Source organism: Taeniopygia guttata, chromosome 3, assembly GCF_048771995.1.
Source record: "Taeniopygia guttata chromosome 3, bTaeGut7.mat, whole genome shotgun sequence".
NCBI lineage: Eukaryota > Metazoa > Chordata > Aves > Passeriformes > Estrildidae > Taeniopygia > Taeniopygia guttata.
This window is the reverse complement of record NC_133027.1, coordinates 14268542-14290886: the sequence shown is the minus strand read 5'-3', so window position 1 is coordinate 14290886 and position 22345 is coordinate 14268542. Positions and strand designations below refer to the sequence as shown.

General features: G+C 37.1%; 1 protein-coding gene across 1 annotated transcript in view; it reads right to left on the bottom strand.

Moving 5' to 3' along the window:
• NBAS (NBAS subunit of NRZ tethering complex) overlaps positions 1–22345 on the bottom strand; it is a 157507-nt gene extending 135162 nt beyond the window's left edge. Inside the window, exons 1-12 of the mRNA XM_012572811.5 lie at positions 22141–22345; positions 17717–17771; positions 17023–17059; positions 15235–15312; positions 14284–14331; positions 13157–13200; positions 12631–12764; positions 11579–11712; positions 11359–11457; positions 6876–7014; positions 5349–5414; positions 1706–1834 (exon numbers count right to left, since the gene is read on the bottom strand). Of these exons, the coding sequence (XP_012428265.5) occupies positions 1706–1834; positions 5349–5414; positions 6876–7014; positions 11359–11457; positions 11579–11712; positions 12631–12764; positions 13157–13200; positions 14284–14331; positions 15235–15312; positions 17023–17059; positions 17717–17771; positions 22141–22278 (1101 nt within the window). The 5' untranslated portion in view covers positions 22279–22345. The remainder of the gene's footprint in view (positions 1–1705; positions 1835–5348; positions 5415–6875; positions 7015–11358; positions 11458–11578; positions 11713–12630; positions 12765–13156; positions 13201–14283; positions 14332–15234; positions 15313–17022; positions 17060–17716; positions 17772–22140) is intronic.

Below are 22345 nucleotides of genomic sequence, written 5' to 3'. Positions count from 1 at the left end.
AGTATCATTGTACTTTTCTACAGACTATTAAAAAAAAAAAAAAAAAACAAACACCAAAAACCATAAAACCACAAGTCACAGCCTGACCAGCTTTAAACAGTAATCATACCCTAAAGATTTCTGAAATAAAGGTTCTCCAGCAATCAAAAGCCAAGCGTTTGCTTTTCATGTCTGTACATAGGACTGCAGGCACATAAAGTAATCTCCAAAAGAGTCTGTGTAGTGGTCCTGTATGCCAGTCTAGCACAGTTCTGTAAGTATTTTCCCCAGCTATTTTCATAATTATGAAGCCCCTTTCAAGACTAGTGCAAGAAAAGCGGCAGCATTATTAACTGACGCACTTCAAAGTTTAGAATTATGTTGCAATGCTGATATTTTAAACGTGATTTCGCAGTGACAGAAATCCTGCCCCCAAGTGGAAGTACAGGAAGCTGAAATAACTGAAGCACATTAGGATCAAGCAGAAGGTGTTTTTCAGACTTGATTTTTCAGTAGAAAGAGAAGATTCCACTAATTAAAAGTAAACATGAGGTCACTCTAAGTTAATTTCACACACATTATGAAAATACACATTATACTTGGACACCCGTTTCATCTATAAAAAAAATTTTGGGAACAGTCAAGCACTAAATATTCCTTTATATCACCCTCATGAAGTCCCAAATGCACTTCAGAACACATATTCATTATTGCCAAAAACAAATAAAAAATACAACTCACTGTAAGCATCCTTGAGCAATATTTGTCAAAAGTGTGTATTAAAAATAAATAGATATGCATATATTGACACACAACACTTATCCCAACACTAGAACAGAATTTCTTTTGAATTTTTTTTTTCTTTGTTTTGGTTGCTGTTTAAAAATGCTTTTCTACATAAGCTTGAAATTACATTTCGATCCCATTTGTTTACCCTGTTTGGAACTGATATTGGTTTATGTCTTGTAGGTTTAGAACATAACACACAGTACTCCAAGTGAAAAGCCTTTCTTTATTACTCAAGAAATTATTGGGAGGAAAATCAGAACACTTCACATACTAGTGTGCATCATTTCAGATTTTTAGCTTTTCAGAATGCATTTCATCATTAAAATAAAGTTTTGGGTTTTTTTCTTCTTTGAAAACGAACTAGCTTTAAATTCCTAGTGCTCAAATTGACACAAGTCACACAGAAGTTTGCCAGTGTCTAAGCCATTCCTAATGTAAATTCCACTACTTAGTTTTGCAAATAATTCCTGCAGAAAGCATTGGACTTAACAGCAAATTGGTTAAGAAAATATTCTACAGCATCATATGGAAACAGGCATTGTAAATTTTGAGGGAGGAATAGAATATACTAAGACATTCAGAATTTGGTTTCAAACACTGTAACAAATTTAGCCTCTACTTCTAGAACTGCATTTCAGTCGAATGGCCTTGTAGTCTAATTCTAAAAGTGTTACCTATTAGGCACCAAAATGCCTCATGAAAAATTAATTGCAACATAATTGGTTCCTTTTCTTAATTTTTCAAGTTTACAGTTTATGAGTATAACATAGAAAGATTATAATAAATGTAAGTATAGGGCTCTTGAAAAACATGGAGCTGACTGGGAAGCTAATATGTAGCTAATTACCCAAACTCCTCTCATCTCCTACAAAAATACAATTCCAGAGGAATAAGATATCTAAGTCAAGTCTCTAAACATGTACATCCTTCTTCTTACCTGAGCAGTTTGATCCCATTCTCCTTGTTGTCTGAGAGATGGAATAGACCAGATTGTCAGTTTTCCTGAGAAATGAATAGCTGCCAAAAGAGCTCCATCAGGAGAAAGATTCATCTTGAAAACTCCATCCTGCCAAACATGATATCCAAGCAAATAAACAAACATAGTAAAGACATACAGCAAGGAACAGCCAAAAAAAATCCTAAAATATATATATTTTTTTTTCTATTTTAGGGAAACAAAAAATTGTGCAATCTTGCACTCTGAAAAGTTAACATGCCTTAAATTAAAAAGAAACAAAAAAACACCTATTCTAAAAGAAAAAGATAAGAGTTCAGTTGTGACATGGAAGAATAAAAACAACCTCCATAAAGGAACAGTACTATCTTAGTATGAACAAATCTTTAGGAATGTAAACTTCTCTATCACCTTGTTATATGGCAAATAAAACCTGGAAGTGCAGCATTCCTAAGAGAACACCCTGACAGCAATGCAGAGGTGCTTGGAGGAAAAACTGCAGGTTGTTCTCTGTATAGCAAAAACATTCAGCAGCCTCAGATTTCTACTATCCTGGCTCTCTGGTCCATCCAAGGCAGACAATTACCAAACCACAGCTTAGTACAGCCCTTCCTCCTTGGGAGAAAACTTATAGGTGGGCATTACTACAAATCAAATTCTTAAATTAAAGGAAAACAAAAAAAAAGGGATACAGAAAATACAGACATTAAGAGATCTTGGAGACATAAGAGATCTGTCGTCCATTTCAGGATACTGAATCAGAATCCAAGAACCTCTTGAGTGATAACAGACCAAGTAGTAACATATGAATATCAGATTAAGTCCATTCAGATAAAATAATTCAACATTTGTACATTAACTTCATTAAGGCTACAAAAATTCTCCCAGATTAAGATTTCTGTCAGTTCTGGATACCTTAAGAGACAAAACATACTTCTAACAAAATACCTTCCTAAGGATTCCTGAAATCCTGCACATCTACAAGTGGATCTTTACGCTATTTCCACAAGACACTCTAAATACACATTTAAATTTTAAAGTCAAATTTAGTGACACTGTCAATGAATGATAATTTCTGAAAATACATTTTACATTTATTCACCCCTCTTCCAACAAAATTCTACATTTTCAGAAAGACTATTCATTTCTTAAAGTGTCTTATCTTCCCTGAAATGCAGCAGCATATAGATTCCCAAAAAGTATATTGTTAATGAAATTCCATTTTGTTAGTTCATTTTAAAAAACCTTTTAATAAATATTCATAATTAAAAATTTCCAAGTTTGCAGTTAACCAATTTTTAGGCCAGCACTTCCCCTTTTAGAAAATACCCCAGCATAAATGAAGCACAGAAAGGTTAGCTGATATCCATCAATTAAGATGTTTTAATGGCATTTCTACAGAATATTACTGGTAGGTATTATTTGAAGATAAAAATAATATTCTTTGAAGGACAGTGTGTTTGTTTGGACTTGGGAGGCTTTGTGGGTTTTTTTTTATTTCTTAACCTTTTTAAGTTGTAGGTATGCCATAGAAGCAATGACAATCAAGGAATCTATTTACTGTTGTACAGTGGTTTGCAACTGTTGAGAGCACTCCTTAAATCCATGCCTAACATGTGTCTTTAATTGAAAAGAGCATAAAGGGGTTTTTTCTTCTTTAAAAAAAAAAAAAACATTAAGAATTATTTATATTGGAAACAATTAATATTCTCTGATTATAGTCTTAGGCAGCTGCAGTACTGCACTTTGAACTGTAATTTGCCCAGGAACTGTTCACACCTTCTAATGTCACTTCTCTCTTTACAAGTCAATTTGCACGCACAACAGACAAAGAACAAAAGACTGTTAAAAGACGTAGAAACAGAGAGATAAAATATACAACCCATTCAGATAACTGATCAGTGGTATACAACACAGATCTTCAAAGGAGGTAAATGTTTACTCAGCAGTCAGTAACAATTCTCTGGCTGTGAGATTTAAATATTGGGTGGCCATTAACACACTCAAATTTATCACCCAAGCCCTGTTATCTATAGAAATCCATCAGTCTTTTGCCAAAGCAGGCAATGCTGTCCCCATAAACAGCTCATCAGCTTAAGGGAACAGCAAAAGATGATGTCGAGAAACTCAGCAGGCTGGCACTTCCCATTTTTTAAGTGTCATTTAACAACACTAGGAATCAAACCCCAGTGTAGTCAGTTCTAACAGTAGCTGCTGTATCTATCATATTTTAAGCACGATGTTAATTTCACACTAGGAATAAAAACTATACTTTATATAATTAAGTCATAATCTCTGAAATTGGATCAAAACATTCAAGGATAAATAAGTTTCCATATTTCTTCATTAATTTAGTACTGGCAAGTGCAATGAAATTGAAGTTTAGTACAGCTACATGTAATACAAGCTTTTCAGCTAAATAAGCTTAAGTCAGCTTTATCGTTAGCACTTTCAGTGAAGGAAATAAAATTTCTGTCTCTTCACCCTTGAGAAAGATTCAGAAAGATTTGTTTTCCCTTTCCAATTGAGCAGGAAACAACTTCTTTTAACTCGCCACCTAAAACTTCCCAAAAATCTATTAAGGTCATTTCCAACTCAGATCAGCCATTTTTCCTCTCAGGAGGACAGAGAGTGAAGATGGTAGATAGATTCTTTACTGTTGTTTCCTTGTAAAGCACACAAAGGGAAAACAATATTTTTTTACAAGAAGGAAAAGGGGAATAGAAAAAGGAATCAAACCAAGGCTACACATGATGAGTAGACAAGAGATAAGAAGTGCAGTACTGCATGGGACATTCCTAAAGCATGTAGAAGAAAGCCACGAGTACCACACCTTAGAAATACAGAAAGCACACACCTACACCTCAGCACAGCATTCAAGGTTTAACACTCATTCATGGCAGAGGAGAACACAAGGTCCGTGCCCAGAGTTTGTTAAGAATAAGTTGGTTCCAATCAGCAGTTTCATCAGGTTCATATGTATCCTGGGAGTAGAATTCTGACGCACAATAAACTTCTGAAGCTACTTAGCAAAATGCTTCCATAGTATCTCAGACTATAAAGTCCTTGTGTCTGCCCTATTTAAGTCATAAATTATTAGTTTGTATCCACTCTTTTTTTCTTCCCCAGATGGTGTGGAAATTGTGTGCTGAGGCCTTTTTGTTGTTTTCTAATGGGATAGATGTAGTGCAGAAGGCAGAGTTTTGTTCTTATTCTTTATCTCTTGGGCATATACTTGAGAAACATCATCACAATCTCTTCTTGTAGAATATATAACACATCTAACATGGTCTGATTATCACATTCATTAACAAATAATTAGGTGGCTCCTTATACCTTCTTTTTTGAATAAGGGTTAACATTTAATATTGAACTCAACATCTCTAGACCTATTCCCGAAACCCAGCGATTTAAGCTTCAGCAAATGAACTAATGGGATTTTTAAGAAAGCCAAATAGGTGGCAAACTACTCCATTTAATGCAAAAGCTTTTTGCGTAATTTAATGGAATGTTAATTCCTAAGTTGCATAAATTAAAACCCACTTTCAGTCAGTCTCTCAGGTAGTCATTAATGGACAATTATGTTAGTAAAATACATTTCTAAGGTAAACCTAGATTTTAATACCTGTTCTGTTCCTCGCCTGCTGTAAAATCTTAAATTCATAATCCTTAATAATCCCCTTTTCTGTGCCTGTAAGAATAGAAACAAATTATACAATGAAAAACAATCTCATACACTGTTTCATGCACCAAAAATTAAGTCATATTTAAAATACTAAAACATTTCTACAAGATTCTTTAGAGGTTCTGCAGAAAGACCTTGACAAATTAGAGAGATGGGCAATCACCAACCACAGGAAGTTTAACAAGGCCAAGTGCCAGACTGTATCTGGGGCAACCCTGGCTGCGTGCACAAACTGGGGAATGAGAGGCTGGAGAGCAGCACTGCAGAAAGGGACCGGGGGGTCCTGGTCAACAGCAAGTTGAATGAGTCGGCAGGGCTACAATATATGAGATTCAGCCATCAGAGTGCCCAAAGAAGGCCATGAGGATGGTGAAGGGCCTGAGGGGAAGCCGTGTGAGGAGTGACTGAGGTCACTTGGTCTGTTCAGCCTGGAGGAGAGGAGACTGAGAAGAGACCTCATTGCAGTTACAACTTCCTTATGAGGGGAAAAGGAAGGACAGGCACTGATCTCTGCTGTGTAGTGACAGTGACAGGACCAGACAGAATGGCCTGAAATGTCAGGGGAGGTTCAGGCTGGCTATCAGGAAAAGTTTCTTCACCCAGAGGGTGGCTGGACACCAGAGGGTGCCTGAGAACAGGCTCCCCAGGGAAGTGGTCACAGCACCAACCTGACAGAGCTCAAGAAGGGTTTGGACAATGCTCTTGGGCACATAGTGTGACTCAGAGTGTCCTGTGCAGAGCCAGGAGTTGGACTCAATTATCTTTGTGGGTCTCTTCCAACTCAGCATATTCTATGATGTTACTATTTTTAACTTCCTTAAGATTGCCTACTTTAAAATAATGCAAGCATAATAAAATCCAGTTTGTATAATTCTGTTGACTTCAGTAGGTATATAACATGTCACAGAAAAGCACTCCTCATTTGCAATTAAATTAACAACTCGCTTGTAATACTAAGCAATATCTATATAAGAGTAAACACTGGAATTTATCCTGGAATATTGCAAATTTATTTCAGTATAACCAAGCTGTTACCAGATCAAACATTTACTTCTACTAGAAGCAATGAAATCAAGAGCCAGAATTAAACTGACATATTTATTTCAGGTGTGCTGCCTTTTGTTCTGAAGTAATAGAAGAACAAACTGTAACTTTTTTCCAACAGATACAAGTAACATATCCCAATGTACAACTAAGAGCAAAAAATATTGTAGGCTGGAAATTTACGGACTCCTTTCTTCTTGATTTTGGTTTCAAAACTGCAAGTGATAATTAAGAACTTAAAGTTCAAATCATACTACAGAAAAAGCAAAAATAGACAGATGCTGTGGGGGAAAAGATAACTGTTTAGATATATGTATCATAGCTTACAAAATAGCAAAACAACACATTAAATTCATCTTTCATAAAGAGATACTTATTGAGCTTCCAGTGACAATGGACAGTAAAATGAGGAGACAAACTTACTGTTCTAACATCATCTTCATAACTAGTGACCTGTTTGTAATGGGGAGAGCCTGACAGAATTCTCCAAGCAGATATACCACAACCAGCAGCTTTAGATACTCCATCTTCATCTGTTTCACAGCCTCCTATAATGAGAAGTCTGTAAAATATATAAAGATCCATTATGATTTCATATACTGCCATATATTTTTTAATTTTCTTAAGTCTATAGCAGTTTGCTTGGAGTAACAAAAGGCTAAATATACAAAGACACTTAACAGCCCCAACAAATTTTGTCTGTGAATAAATACCCTGAAATCTAAAAAAAACTTCAACATCATTCAAGTAACATTTGTTATTTTTAGCATGTATACCTATTTATTCTCATCTCTAGCTTTCCACGTAAGTCATAATTCCCAACGTCAGAATAAAATAAGTCTGGCCACAAGTCTGAATTTCCCTCTTACCCTAAAAAATGATAAAAAATTACTGCTTAAGCATGTAACAAATTCTGATCATTCAGTTTAAGAGATGTGGCACAAAACTACTTCTCTTTCACTGAAGAATTGAACACATTAAGGTTTGCCAATTCTGTTTTCTAAAGCCACTGTATCAATTATACATGTGCATGTAATACTTTCATTGCACACCTTAGGTGGCATTTTAAAAACTTTTATGTAAGTCTCATAATTATTACTGATCACCACTAATTTGCCCTTGAAGCCCTTTCACCTTATTAACAAGCACTTCTGTATTTAACTGATGACTATTTTGATGAAAACTTTGAGAATAGGTGTCTAAGTTTGTCTGGAAGCATCATTGTAATGAATTACCCATCAAAAGGTAAAGAAAGTATCTACAAAAAAAGGCACAACTGAGGAGCCTGAAGCTCCTCCTGGGAGTGCTGCATTATCCCGTTCCCAAGGCCCCACCAAAGCACTCTACCCCCAGTAGCGGCTGCCACTCGCACAGTGCAGCTCTGGCCACCGGGGATGCCAAACCTACACCTGCAAAAGCCAAAGAAAGAATAAAGGAGAAAAAAATTCCTTCCACATTTAATCCTTTTTAAGACATCAGTAAAGCTTATTTAGTATTTTCAGGTCTCCAGCCAGCCACAAACATACAGCAGGATGGTTTTATACCATGGATGAATGACAGAGTTGCATCATCAGGCTGGAAAAAACCTCTGAGATCATCAAGTCTAATCTATGACTAAACACTACCATGTCAACTAGACCAGCTCAAGGCATAGTGACTCCACCACTTCCCTGGGCAGTCATTCCAATGTCTACTCAACCTTAACATGAAGAAATCCCTCCTGATGTCCAATCTAAAACTCCCCTGGAACATCTTAAGCCTCATCTTGTTCTATGTCTTCCTGGCTCTTTGGGAGAGGAGGTTGACCCCCACCTACCTACAACCACTTTTCACATAGCTGTAGAAAGTGGTAACACCTCTCTTGAGAGTGATGCTTTAAGTTAAGAATTTTGATTGTTCCGTGGTGTTAAGAATAGCCTACTGCTGTAAAACAAAAGTCACTTTCACCAAAATCTGCAACAGCAGACATGAACATGAGGGAAGACTAATTTTTTTTTCCTTGCATGTGTGTTCTACACATAGCACAGCCAACATGCAGCAGTTTCCAGGCTTAATTTCTAGATCCTTAAACATCTACATACTTCTAGGACCATCTGAGGACTCCTGAGACCATCAGAGGATTCCTGGAAAGCCTTTGAGGAAGTTCACAATGAACTTCATTGACAGGAAGGGCTAGCTAGCATGCTTTAGAAGCTTTTAGCAAGGTTTGCCAGCTGCTCCTAATCAAAGGGTGCTTTTAGCTTTTGTCCCAGATGGACACCTGATTTGCAGGGGGGTCAGGAACCCTTTCAACAAAACCTGGGAAAAGCCCTATGTAAATGGCAGGCCTAGAGTGCAGCATTTTGCAGAAAAAGATGGCTAGAACCTGCCTTTGTGTATGTTCTGAAAAATCACAGTGATGTGCTGCCAGGCTCAGTCTCCAGCACCTTCTGGAGCAGCTCCCTGGCACCTTAGAGGCCTTGACACAGGCCATGCTCCTAACGGAGGACACAGATGTGCAGATCTTGGACTTGCAGCGACATGGCTCCAAGTAACCTCCTCTAACTGACCCTGAGGTGAAGGGGAATAGATTAGATGATATCCAAGGGTTCCTCCAGTCTTAAAAACTGGCTGCTCTTGCAGTACTTCAACTGTACTCCACTCCCCAGGTTTATACAAAAGTTGGGCTGAACATGAGACTGGTGTTACACCAGTCTCAAGAACAACTCAGTTGAGGTATTCAAGAAAAACTTGCTATGCCCTTCTTTACTTAGTAATTTTGGTACAAATATTTTAAATAAATCTGAAACCCTCTACCTCCTTAATCACAAGCCCTTCAGTGCAAACTTTATACTTTAATATCAAGCATTTTCTGAAGCAATTGCAGATAACCCAGAAATTACACATTCAGTTCCAGAATAAGATACCAAAACTAGAAGCTGTTGAACCTTGGATTAGAGTTTACAAAGAGCACTTTGTAAACTGAAGCACTGAAGCAGACTGAAGCAGACATTTAAATTTTGTCAACTAAAATGCACCATAAATTCCACCCTAGATGAAAGCAGGATCACATGAGAACACCAACATTAGGTATCTAAATTAAAGTATATAATACTTTTCAAAAACAGTAAAAGTCATTATTGGATTTCTTCCCCAAAGTTACAGCTTCAAGTTTTCCTACAGATTCAGAAAAATTCCCTACTGACATATTCTCTTTGAAATTATTATACATCTAGTTGAAAAAATTAAGTAAATTAAGTTCTTAACTGCTATTTTATTGCATTATAATGGGTCATGGGCAAATACACAGTAATACAGTAAGGCAGTAAGCCAAGCCTTACAAGTAATGAAGAGAGATCAGTATAATTTCACCACCTGAGATTACATGAAATGAAAGAAAGCACAAAATGACAAAGTTGAATTTGTCTTAAGTGATCAAACGCATTATTAAGAATTAAAACTTTGAGGTGTATCAGCAATTTTCTTTAATGCACAACTTTGAAGTACTTGTGTTCAAGCCCTTCTAGGGTTTTTGGGATAACAAGAAAATTTCAGCAAGAGACTCTACTCACAAATTTAGAATTCTCCAATGTAAAATTCACAAGCTTTCAACCACAGACTAAATTCAAAATAGAAAAGACTTGCATCCATCAGGGGCAAAACACTGGTTCTTTTGTTTTCCACCCAATTATGCATTCTCTTTCAAGTGTCAAGTCACTTAACAGGCTGCACATAGCAGGAAATTCTATAACCAATAACCCTGATCTGATGAAAGGAAACAATGGACTGGTTCTGCTGTCTGGTCCTGTATGGTTACCAAAGCTAAATAACCCACAGCTATTACTTCAAAACTGTAAATTTAGTATACTGAGTATTAATTATGTGAAATCACTAAATATTAATTAGGTGGAAACAAAAAGCCATCTACAAAATTAATCTCTCAAAATAATAACCTAGAAGAACATTACATCTCATTAATAATAATTTGTTTTCCTAAGATAGATATGACAGCTCACTTAATACTGAAGAATGAGAAGAAGTTATTCCAACAGTGGGTTTCTTCTGGCATTTTATAGCCAAGCCTAATTTCCATTTTAAATGATAGTGATATAACATTGCACTAAAAGATTCAATCCTAGCAGACCTAATAAAAGAAAAATATATAAAACAAAGTTTAGTTCCCACAACTGAAGACAAATAGAAATAGAGTTGCTCAGTTTATCCTGGTACATAACAAATTGATATTTAAAAAGTAGACCCATTTTTAGCATAGGGTAAAGGTAATAGGCTAACCAGGACCTATTCCAGTTACATTGGGTTCAATAGCATGCAGGCAGACAGTCCACATTTCAAGTTCAGTTTCTGTACTCAACTGGTTACTAATAGAGAAAACACATCACAAGATAACTCCAAATACCAGAGTTTGGCAGTTCCACTGAGAACACTAGGGAAAATGGGCTTGCCAATAAGTCCAGCAAGAAATTCCAGATTAAAAAAAAAAAAAAAAAACAAAAAAAACAAAAAAAACAACAACAACAAAAACACATGAATAGAAAACCCCCCCCAAAAAAAAGAAGAAGAAAACTGCCAACTAAATTTATACTTCAACCTTTACCCATCTTCCACCACATTCAGAAACCTCGTTTGAAGCTATTCCTGACATTCTAAAAAGTGCATATTGCTTGCACAAGGTACACAAACAGAAAAGGACATAACTTTACTAATGGAATAATGAAAGTCAAGTGAGATGAACTAAGGTTCATCTTTCATACCAGAAAGAGACATGACTTGTTATTACTGATGCCCTAATTAGCAATTTTAGAATAGATTTGTCTCCCCCTCCCTATCCAACACACTTCAATGCTTATTTTGCTCCTTTTTGTTCATCATTTACTTACCAATGTCAGGTAGCAAACAGAATGCTTACCTGTGACCAGGATGATAAATGACAGTTGTTATCCCATGGGGGTAGTGGCTGCTAAAGCTGAAACTATGACTTTCTTGAAAGCTTTGATTTGTTCCAACACTAAGTATGCCAGAAAAAAAAAAATACATGCATTAGTTCAGATTTATTTTCTTTAAAGAATAGAAAGAATTATTTTGAAGTTCACTATCCCGTCTCAAAGCAAGTCAAAATTTATGCATACCTCACAAGGTAACTTCTCAATTCTCCACGGTAATTAACAACAAGGAGTTCAGCTGACCACTGGGCACTTGCTTTGTATTCTAGAAAGATCAATCCAGCAATAGCGTAACTCAGATCGCCTGGAAAACTTGCTGTCTTTACCCAGAAATGAGGGCAGACATTGGGAGAGAAACGGGATTTTTAAAAAAGTGTCTTTGGTACTGAAAGGATTAGAAAGTTAAATTAACTATATTGTATTAAAAAAATAAAGTTTCAGTTGCAAACTAAATACATTTTCTTTTATCTTGATTTTAAAGAAATTGTACTATTATAAAGTTTGCAAAGACAATATACTGAGGAAATGCACTTGAGCCACCTTCACAAACCAGTTCAATACACACACTGAAAATACAGAATAGAAAATATATTGTGTGGGGCCTGTCAACAGCAATTATCTAATATTGTACAAAGCAAAGTACTCTGGCAGAAATATTTCTTGATTTACAATTTGACTCTGCATACAAAGTGCAGATTTATTATATATTATTACAAACTGTGGTGATTCCATACTTTCACTGATGCACCTACAGATCCACCACAATTCAGGAGAGATGTAAAACATATCCTTTTGTGCTGTTTTAAGGGCTCCACATGACTCTTATTGATAGTAGGATGGATGTATTATAGTGGAACTTTTTATGGTCCATTTCTGCATAGTATTCATAGTGTAAGCATTTATAGCAAACTCAGCCATGATTTAAAAAAGGTCAAAGAGTGGAAATTATCCATGGTCCTTAAAAAAAGTTCTACTATTTAGGGAGTTTAATCTCACTCTCATGGAGAGTTCAGTCTCAGATATCCTTTCATACAGAATTTTGAGTAATATTTGCGTTTACTTCTCTGAGATTATTGGGAAGATTTGTAGGGACTAACTACTTGACTTCTATGCACAAATTGATTTTTGTCAAGAATCTCTCACAAAATAAATGAGAAAACAAATTTTGTTTTTCAAAGCTTGTATTCCTCATAGGACTTGATTAAAGTGTTGGTATTTTAACCCAAGAGAGCACATACCGGTGAAATGACCAAAAGCTCGCTACCCATCAGGTCAAACACTCTGACTGTTCCACTGCTTTCAGCATAAGCAAGTAATGTACAATCATGACTCCATGCCACTCTCCTCCACTGAGGGTTAGGATCCTTTGGCACTATGAAAAATGAATAAAATTATTAATAAAAGCAAAAAATAAATATAATCCCTCCAGCAGAACAAAAAGTCAATTGCACGAAAAAATGCAGGGGGCCCACCAGGATTACAAGCTTATCTCAGAGGAGGTTAAAAAAAGAAAAATCACATATGTCTCCCAGAGCCATTAATTCTAACTATCATTTCATTTCAGATTCAGGTTTCATATATTCATCATAGAAAGAAGTTGCAAAGAGAAGGTAACAGAGCTAGTCAAGAAGCAAAACTATCAAGAGTCTCTTTCCAATGATTTTAAGAAGTTATATCACTACCATTAAAGCAAACCAACACCACCATTTATCAACGCATGAATAACAATTATGACACTAAGTAATAATGGAGAGATTACCATACCTTGACATTTTCCAACTATGGATACAAAGTCATCTTTTGCAGACCTGCAGAAAAAAAATCATATGAATTTAGATACAAAAAACCCACTATTCCATTTTCTGTAACAGAACACTAGAGAAATATTCCAAATGCACAATTCAAAGGCCTGCATGCCTCTAACTACTTTGTTCAAAATAGCAGATAGTAACTTTCACCCTTAGGCAGCTACAGTAACTAACAATAGTCTTTTAGAGCCCCTGCAACTGCATAAAGACCAACATCCCTCATTTATTTGTAATGCCGTACAAAATAGGACAGAATCATTTCAGTGTTTCATATAACTTTAGAAAAAAACCTAGTCAGTATTCTCTAGGTTACAATTTTAGAAACAATGCAAGAATATAGTTACATTAATACAGTTGAAACACAAGATTTATTTTATAGTCTTTAAGCTGACGTTTATGGTGCTCACACCACTTTTGATTGAACAATTTTCATACACTTGCTTCTTTTACATATAAATGGAAGGTCTGACCTTCTAGCAAATGGATTTTTGTGAAGCAAGTAAACACACTCAATCAAGATCTGTTCTACAGCTAAATGTGCTCTTGAACTGGCAAAGGAGAGCTTGTTGTTAAGAGAGCACAAGAAAAGGGAAAGCATCAGTCTTTACAGCAATCCGCATCACTTGTAAAACAAGGTGAAGTATTATACGTGCCAGCTACTCCACAGAGAAGAACACTAGATCCTTGGCCTATTTATTAGGGGAGAATTTCAAAAGAGGGCAGAAAGGCAAAGGTTAGAAAGACCATGATTTGCGCTGAGTGTTTTTGAGGATCTTGATTGTTTTTCTTTCGCATCTTGAAAACAGAGAGAGAAATACAGATATATACTTATATCAACACATCTGTTATAATTGGGGCGGTCAAGGACAGTTTATGTTGGTTTTGGGTTTTTTTTTTTCCATGGGGGATGTCTGAGAACCAAAAAGAAACAGAAGGCTCCTGCTTTTATGATCATTCCATGGATAAATTTCACAATATATAACATTGCAAAAAAAAAAGGAATCTGTAAAAGTATTGCGAGCAAATGACCAGAAACACTTTCTCAGAACTTCACAGCTGAAGCAACAGATAATGCTAAGTTACCTGATTTCTACACATTGGTCTTGAACAACTGCCAACAATTTACCATTGCTGAAAGAAAAAACAAATGTGAAAGTTCACTTAAAGTCCACTCCTTACAGAATGTGCATCAGAGTTCTAAGTGCTTTTCTCTATGGTTAGATATAAATTGCCTCTTTTTTTTTTTTTTATTAAAATGGGAAATATCCATTTTTATTAAAAATAAAATATCCATGCTGATATTCCTTCCACTTCAGAGAAATCTGTCTGCCACTCCTTTCCAGCAGCACTAAGAAAACAGCACAAGCTGTAAAATCCCACTGCATGGGAGGTCAGAGTCAGATATTGCTGTTTTGTATATGTACTGCTTTGTCTGGTATAAACAACTATCATAATTCAGTAAGTGATGTCTCTTTGCATACAACATAAACTAAAACCTTCCCTACTACCTTCATGTAATCATGTCACTGAACGATTTTTCTGTACTTGCTTTTAAAAGCCAGTGATCTCACTGATGTTGCTAAAATTCCTGCAGAACAGCTGGTTCTGGCCTTGGAACTCTCACTTCTCTATGTATGCAATAGCAGACAAGTCTTGAGGGTACACATTCACTTTTCACAAATATAAATTGCTTATTTTAAAATTATATATCCTGCCAAGTTATAAGTCTTTAGTCAACCAAATTCAGGACTTGAATTTGAAAATGATTGCACTGCAAGCCACTTTGCCCCAAAAGCTAGACAGACATTCAGCCCTGAGTGAGAGGTGCACTAACTGAAGGGAAGCAGGTAGAAGCCCCTAGGCAGCACACTGAAGCCACCTGTGAGAGCCTTCAGTATTTCTCTTGACCAGAAAGAATAGCACATCTTTAGCACAGTATCAACTCAGCACAGCTGAGTGGGGATGGTGGGGGAGCAGAGGGAGCATTTATACATTCATTCCTGTCAGAAATGGCAAAGCATGGGAGCTGCTTACCTTGCAAGTACGAGGTGCCAGTTGATCTGCTTACTAACCAGACGAACCAGTCCAGCGGGCAGAGAAAACTTTGCAGGGCTGAAACACCAAAACCATCAGGCTCAATAAGAACACACAGCAAACCAATCCAGATACACACACCAGACAACTCAGCTTCAAGGCAACCATCAATTACCTGAGAGGATTTGCAATTGAACATGAATCAACACTGCACCCTGCCAACGACAAAGGCTAACAACAGCCTTGTTTTTACTAACAGAACAAAACTGCATATTAACAGAACTGATCACTTGACTAATCACTCTTTACACTCTGGTCACCAGCCAGTTCTGGTACACCATTAAAAGAACACCAGTAAACAAGAGGGGCACCAAGATGAAAAGGGGACTTGAGTACTTGCCCTATAATAAATCAGATGCTGTGGGAATTCTACTTGTTCAGCCTGAGGAAGGGGAGGCTTCAAGATGGCAAAAACCAGCATTGTGACTGATATCTAGGAGACTACCAGGAAGATGGGAGGAACAGAGGTGCACGGCTGGAACACAAGAAACTATGATCAACTCTCTAGAGGACCTGGAAGTGCTGGCATAACAGTTGGACTCCATGACTGTAAAGATCCTTTCCAACCTAAATGTCTCTGTATTTCCAAAACCAAGGCGGCTTCAAGCTGACATTAAGATATTTATTTACCATGAAGACAGTCAGGCACTTGAACAGGCTGACCAGAGACTCTGTGGGTTCTTCATCTTTCAACCTTTCTAACACCTACCTAGACAGAGCACCAAGGAACCCAGTTGGAATTCAGTGTTCTCCTGCTTTTACTGGGACTTTAAACTAGAGGTCTCCCAAGCTCCCTCCAAAACTCTTTTATCAAATACATGAAAATAGCAACTAGAATAAACTATAAAAACTTGAAACTAGCTTTTAAATACGACTACTGGAGGGAGGGAAGAGAAGTAAGTGAATTCTGTCTACAACTGAATTCTTACAACTAGAGTCACATGACAGTATGTTGCCCATAAACATCACCCCCTCACAAGAAAAGGGTGGGGGGGGGAGTAAGGGCACAAAAATAAAGTAGAACACCAGCAACAGGAAAAACAGCATTCCCTACCAAATTCAAGTACAGTACTGTTTCACATGAAGTCACATTAATGTCCCTTTCCATGTAACTCAAAACCAAGATTTTCCTTTAAAACAGGAAACTTATCTTCAAACCAGCCAAGCCATATAACCCCAGAGCTTAAATTTTCCAGAAACATTGTACTTACCCCAATAAATTTATGGGACCATTTAAAGACTTTTTCAATCAAAACTAAAACTTATAAATGGCATGAGTGCTGCTCAAATAGTTACCAAGCTTTTTGTATGAGTTTGAATTGTCAAAGAAAAAAATACAAAATTATTACTCCAAGGGAAACAAACCCTGTCAGGCCATCATATCTGTCACCGAGGCTTAAGTAAAAAACCTCACAACAGCTTCCCTTGCAGTATCTCAGCTGGGAGTGGGAAGGACAAAAACACGTGTTTGGAGAAACCTGCTCCAACTGCCATGTTACTTCAGCTTCTGATGAAAGCACAAAGTCAAACTAGTACTTAACAGTTTTCTTCTATTTAGACTTCAACTGCAACTCAATTTATGAAAAGTGGCTATTCTATGCATTTCTTGGACAATATTCTAAACAAGTGTTCAGTTTTACTCCCATGAGGAATTACTTTCCATCAAATCAAAAAGCTATAAAAATATTACCAAATAGGAAAATTAAGCAATATTCTTGTAAAACCTACCTGTACCAGATGTACTGAAGCAAAAACAATGCAGGACCTAAAATGGAAAGAGGTAAAAATTACATATCTAGTAGTCTTAAAACACCCTCCAGATAACTGCACAGGGAATCTTAAATTCTCATTAAAGAAAAAGGTATTGAGAGAAAAATCCTTTAAATTTGGCCAACAAATTCTTATGTTAGAATAAATGCAAATGGCAAATAAAAAACAAACTAAACAATCAAACAAAAAAACAAACCACTGCACTATTTTTTTTCATTTTAAGATAAATTTCTACTGGATGAAAATACAGTTCAGCCACTGCCATTTAACACTTGGTTTATGAAATGTAATATCATCAGAATTTAAAACTTCCTCATAGAACTAACCAGCAGACAGCCCAGTACAAGAGACTTTAGGGGGGGGGGGGGGGGGGAAGGCTCCAATACAGTTTGCAAAACACAGAGCTTGTTAACTTCTAAGATGTATAGTTTATTAGTTTGTCCCAACAAACTAATGGAGACAAGAATGCTTACAAAATTGACATAAAAATAACACAGCGTTCACAATCAGAAAACATCTTCCTGAAAATACATCCTGTACTCTATTCCCGTTGCTATTTCCATCATTAGGCACTCTAAAGGGCAGAAATGGTAAAATTTACAAGTAATCCACAGTCTTAGACGTCATGAATGTAAGGACAAGTAATATTTACCTGCAATTGCTCTAGTGATGATAAATGATGCACCATGTGTTCTGCTGCCTCTTGGCTGCAATTACAATAATAATCATCAGACAGCATGTCACACATTTTAACTTAAATACAACACTCATACATACATTCATTGAGTAAGTTTAAGTTGGCTCCTAGCCTACAAGTTCTTCATGTATTTTCTATTACTCACTACTTCATATAATGTCTTCTTTAACTGCATAAGCTAAAACAGGCTGTAACACCAAATAATTTAAATGTCAGGATGCAATAAACAAAATGTGCTACAGATTGTCTATTGATTCGGCTTTGCCTCAATCTTTGGGTAGTAACAAAAGACATTGACTTCTGATTGTGTTCTCCTGTAAGCCATTATAGATCATTCTTTTTATGCCAAATAAATGCCACAATGATCTGTAATGCCTAGCAGTCAAAGTACTCGGTGTGCAACATATTACGTTAATATCTAGGTGCTAAGCTACCTGAAGATTGCTCATGAAAGTTTCAGAAACATTAAGAAAAACAATTTCTGAAAAAAAACACCTCTTTTTACATCAATTTGTACTATGTAATACAGCCACTCGGGTAACCACCTCTAGTCCATACCATCTCACACAGTCTTTCCACCTGCCCTGCTCTACTTTAGGCAGAGGGAGCAACTGCAGTCATTATATAAATGAAAGCACTCTCCAAACACAGAAAAAAGGAATACAAAACAACACAGGATATATATTCTCATCTATAAGAGGAGTTAAAATTATTTGTCAGTAAGAAGCAGAAAGAAGATACAAAACGGAGGAGAGAATAAGGATAACCAATAAGGAAAGATCCACAAAAAAAACTCAAAATAAGCAATCATGTTTATACCTTTCTAATGAGAATATCAGAGCACCACAAACTGAGCATCAGAGTCTGCAATAACTGAATTTTCTCTTCCATTCAATATAAAATATATAGAGCAAATTTCTCATTTACTGAAATATTCAGGCCTCCCCAAGTTAAAAAGCAGTAAACACTGAAAGACATACAAATTTATCAACATTTTGCAATATGTCTACACTTAAAAAATAGTATTTGGGCTCCCAAATTTAAATTATTAAAGTAAAGATTAGTTTTCCAGGCAAAGTTTGCAATCCATAAGCAGTCTTTCAAATAACCAGGCTGTCATCTCACAGCATGTAAGAAGCAAACACAGCTGTACTAATAGATAACATTCCACATTGAGGCTGATCAGCTAGGAAATAACAATGCATTACAGTAAAATAAATGAAAGCATAAATTATTTCTTACAGCTACTCCAGTACCTCAGGAGAGCTGCAATTTCCTAAGGACCTTAAAAGCAGAGCTTGTTAAAAGTTTTTGGATTATGAGGAAGTTCCCAGTAAAAAAAAATCATTTCCTAAAACTGTTTACATCTCTTTAGAATTTTTTATTAGTATTTTAAGTGTCTGCTCCTGAGCCTAAACTACGGGCTGCTATTCCATACATCTTCAATACTTCACAAAACTGATTTACCGTTATATCCCGAAGACTTGAGTTTGACTTTTTATAACATATTCTTATCATTTCAGGAACAGCAATGGTTACCAGATGTGCTGTATTTCTTTTTAATTCATTCCTTCTTGGGAAAACAACTTCAATTTTTCCTTCCCTAACGCCTTCCAGAAATAAAATCTAAGTAACATTCTTGCTGACAAGTCACTCACTTAGTTTTGGAATTTTTTGCACAGCCTGCAAGCTTACTGGGGGGACAGCAGCTGGTGGGTGTTGGGGAAATCTCAAAACATTAGACTGTAATAAAAAAAACCCCACAAGACCAGGTGATACATTTTGGAAAATAATTTGAAGAAGAGATTTCCATCTGCCTATATCTCCATAAATCACCTCACAAGTCCTCTCTTGCAGCCTTGTCCACAGCCACTGACTCATTCACTATTTTCACTATACATGGATCTACTACTCAGTAATTCCTTTTATTCTCATTATATATTTCAGTGTTCTCAAACAGTGCATTATATACAATGGCATCATTATCCTGAACACAGACTGCTTGATTTCCACACCACTCTCTTCTTCGGTGTAGTCAATTCCTTGTGTGTTTCCTTTACAAATAATCGCTGTAATTCTCCCTGGCCCTCCATCCACCAAAAAATTCTTACTGGAAAGCTCAGTACAGGTGAATGATAATACCAACAAGAACTAAAATTAAATAAAAATTTAGGCATTCAGCCTAAGAGATCCATGCCAGTTTCATCAATGTCTTGAATTTAACATGATTTTACATCTTCATCAGAAGACTCATCTTCTAATAATTAGAGCTGTAAGACCTAGTGCTCTGCAATTAAAAATTAATCAGCCCAAATGAGATAACAGAAAAAAATAAAGTCAATAAAGACCTGTAAAAGTTTAAGGTCTGGCTTTGTAGCCTAAATTACTGCATAGGAAGACAACTAATTTCATTTCCCAGCACAGCATTCAACTTCCTTTCCCTTTCTACCATTCTTTACCTCACTTATTCCAAAAGACTCAGTTCTACAAGAAAGTAGGGTGTGATTTTTTGCTGAAGAGTGTGAAAAAAATAGGACTAAAAGAGACAGATGCTCCAAAAGGAATGTCAACTAAGGACACTTAGTCACTTAGGACAATCACCTAAGTAGTATCACTGTTAAGGCATCTTAAGGCAAAAACTGACTCATACTGACAAAATAATCTGTTTGCCTACGTTGTCAGTGTAAAATCAATTTCCCACTAAAATGGCAAAAAGACTATCAGCAGCGTCCTTGAGTACTGACAGGTTCCAAAAAGAATGTAAATCCAAGCAAACTACACAGCATAGTATTTTCAAACCAACTTCTGCTATTGAAAACAGGTATTATCTTAAAAATAAATAGGCAAGAAATATCAAGTTTAAAATAACCACCACCATCTGCTTAAGCTAACAAGCAGAATTCAACAATGCTTAGAAATTCTGACTACCAGGGCAGATGAGGACCCTCAGACTGTGGTTACACAGTCACTTTAAATTAGCATCCCCTTATGCTGCCACCATAGGGAGGTGTCACCTCACTAACCTATCATTCACAGCCCCCTCTAGTACCCTACAGGGTACTAACAAAAGGAGATGAAACAACATGGTTGTTTCTCAGAATTACCAGTTCTTTAATCAACTTACCACACAACCTCAAGAGTACTAATGGCAGCAGAAAAGGCATTTGTCAGAAATGTGCCCCTTAACACGGCTGTAAAAGAACCACAGTTTTGTGTCATCATACCTAAGTCCTCCTCATGGTTTGCAACAGGAAAATTGTTTCCATATGCTACTAAAAACAAAGACTATTTACCATTTCTCAAAACACAGTTGAATTAAAGTAAGTGCAACTATCAATTCATCTATACAAATACCCTATTAAGCTAATAAATGGTAATACTGAAATCGTGTTTTCCAAACACCCGTAAGTGTTGCTGCAACTGAGGATTTACAGATCAAGAGCAACAACACCAAAAAATCTTTCTGACAAATGAAAACCTATTTTTTTTGAGCATGGCTCTAGTAATTTTTAACAGATAGTCTTCCACTTGTGATGTTTTTACATCTTTACTGTTCAGTTGTTTCATTAAGCATAAAACTTTGTTAAAATGCTTCTATTACAAACTTTCAGTGGGAAATGCATTAAAAACTTCAATGAACTTAAAAGCCACTACAAAAAAGGAATAAAACCACATTGCTTGCATCCTCTATATCCAAGTCAGTCAAGAGCAGACATACAGGCAGCAAGCTCAGCACATTGCAGAACAAAACATGAAAAAGGTAAGATGAAACAGCTTCTCAGCCTTTCTGGCGATCCGGGTAGAAGAACAGCTAGAAATAACTAAAAACCCGCAGTACAAGAACAGTGTAAACTAGCACTTAGGAAATCAGAAATGGATATTTGTGTGCATTGTGGACATAAAGTGAAATATTTTTCTCTTTTATCCTTGCAAATACAGACACAACTGTACTGATACAGGAGTCCAGAGAGAGGATCTAATTTTCCTCATACAAAGTAAACTCAATGAAGGTCCTATTTTCACCAGCACAGACTCCACAGCTCTCTGTACAGCAGTTTCTAGAGACGACACCTGGACTTCATTCACCAGAGCTTCGCTTGCGTCAGCTCAACAGTAAAACCTGACATACATTGTTCAATAAGCAAAGAACACTTCAAGGCACCCCAGGCAGCACAAGCCACGGTGGGAATTAAGCCACAGGAAGGCACAAGGGGACAGTGGCCGCACGGATACCCCGTGTGTCCGCCAGAACCAGCGCGGCCATCCCGCCGAGCCTCCTGAGGCACCGGCGCAGCCCCGCAGCCCCCGGGCGCCGCCACGTCCCCGCCCGCGCCAACGTGGCCGGTCCCCTCCCCCGCCCGTGCCGCGGCCACACGCACCTGCACCTCCGTCTCCGGAGGCCACTCGGCGTTCACCAGCAGGTCATACAGGATGTTCTCCTCCCCGTCCTCCGCCTGCTCGCCGGCCATGCCGCACTCCCGGAGCCTCCGGCCGCTGTCCCCGCCGGCGGCGGCCATGCCGGGCAGGGCCGCCCCGCCCTGTCCGCGCCTCACGGCGACGGCAACCGGCGGGGGCCAAACCGCT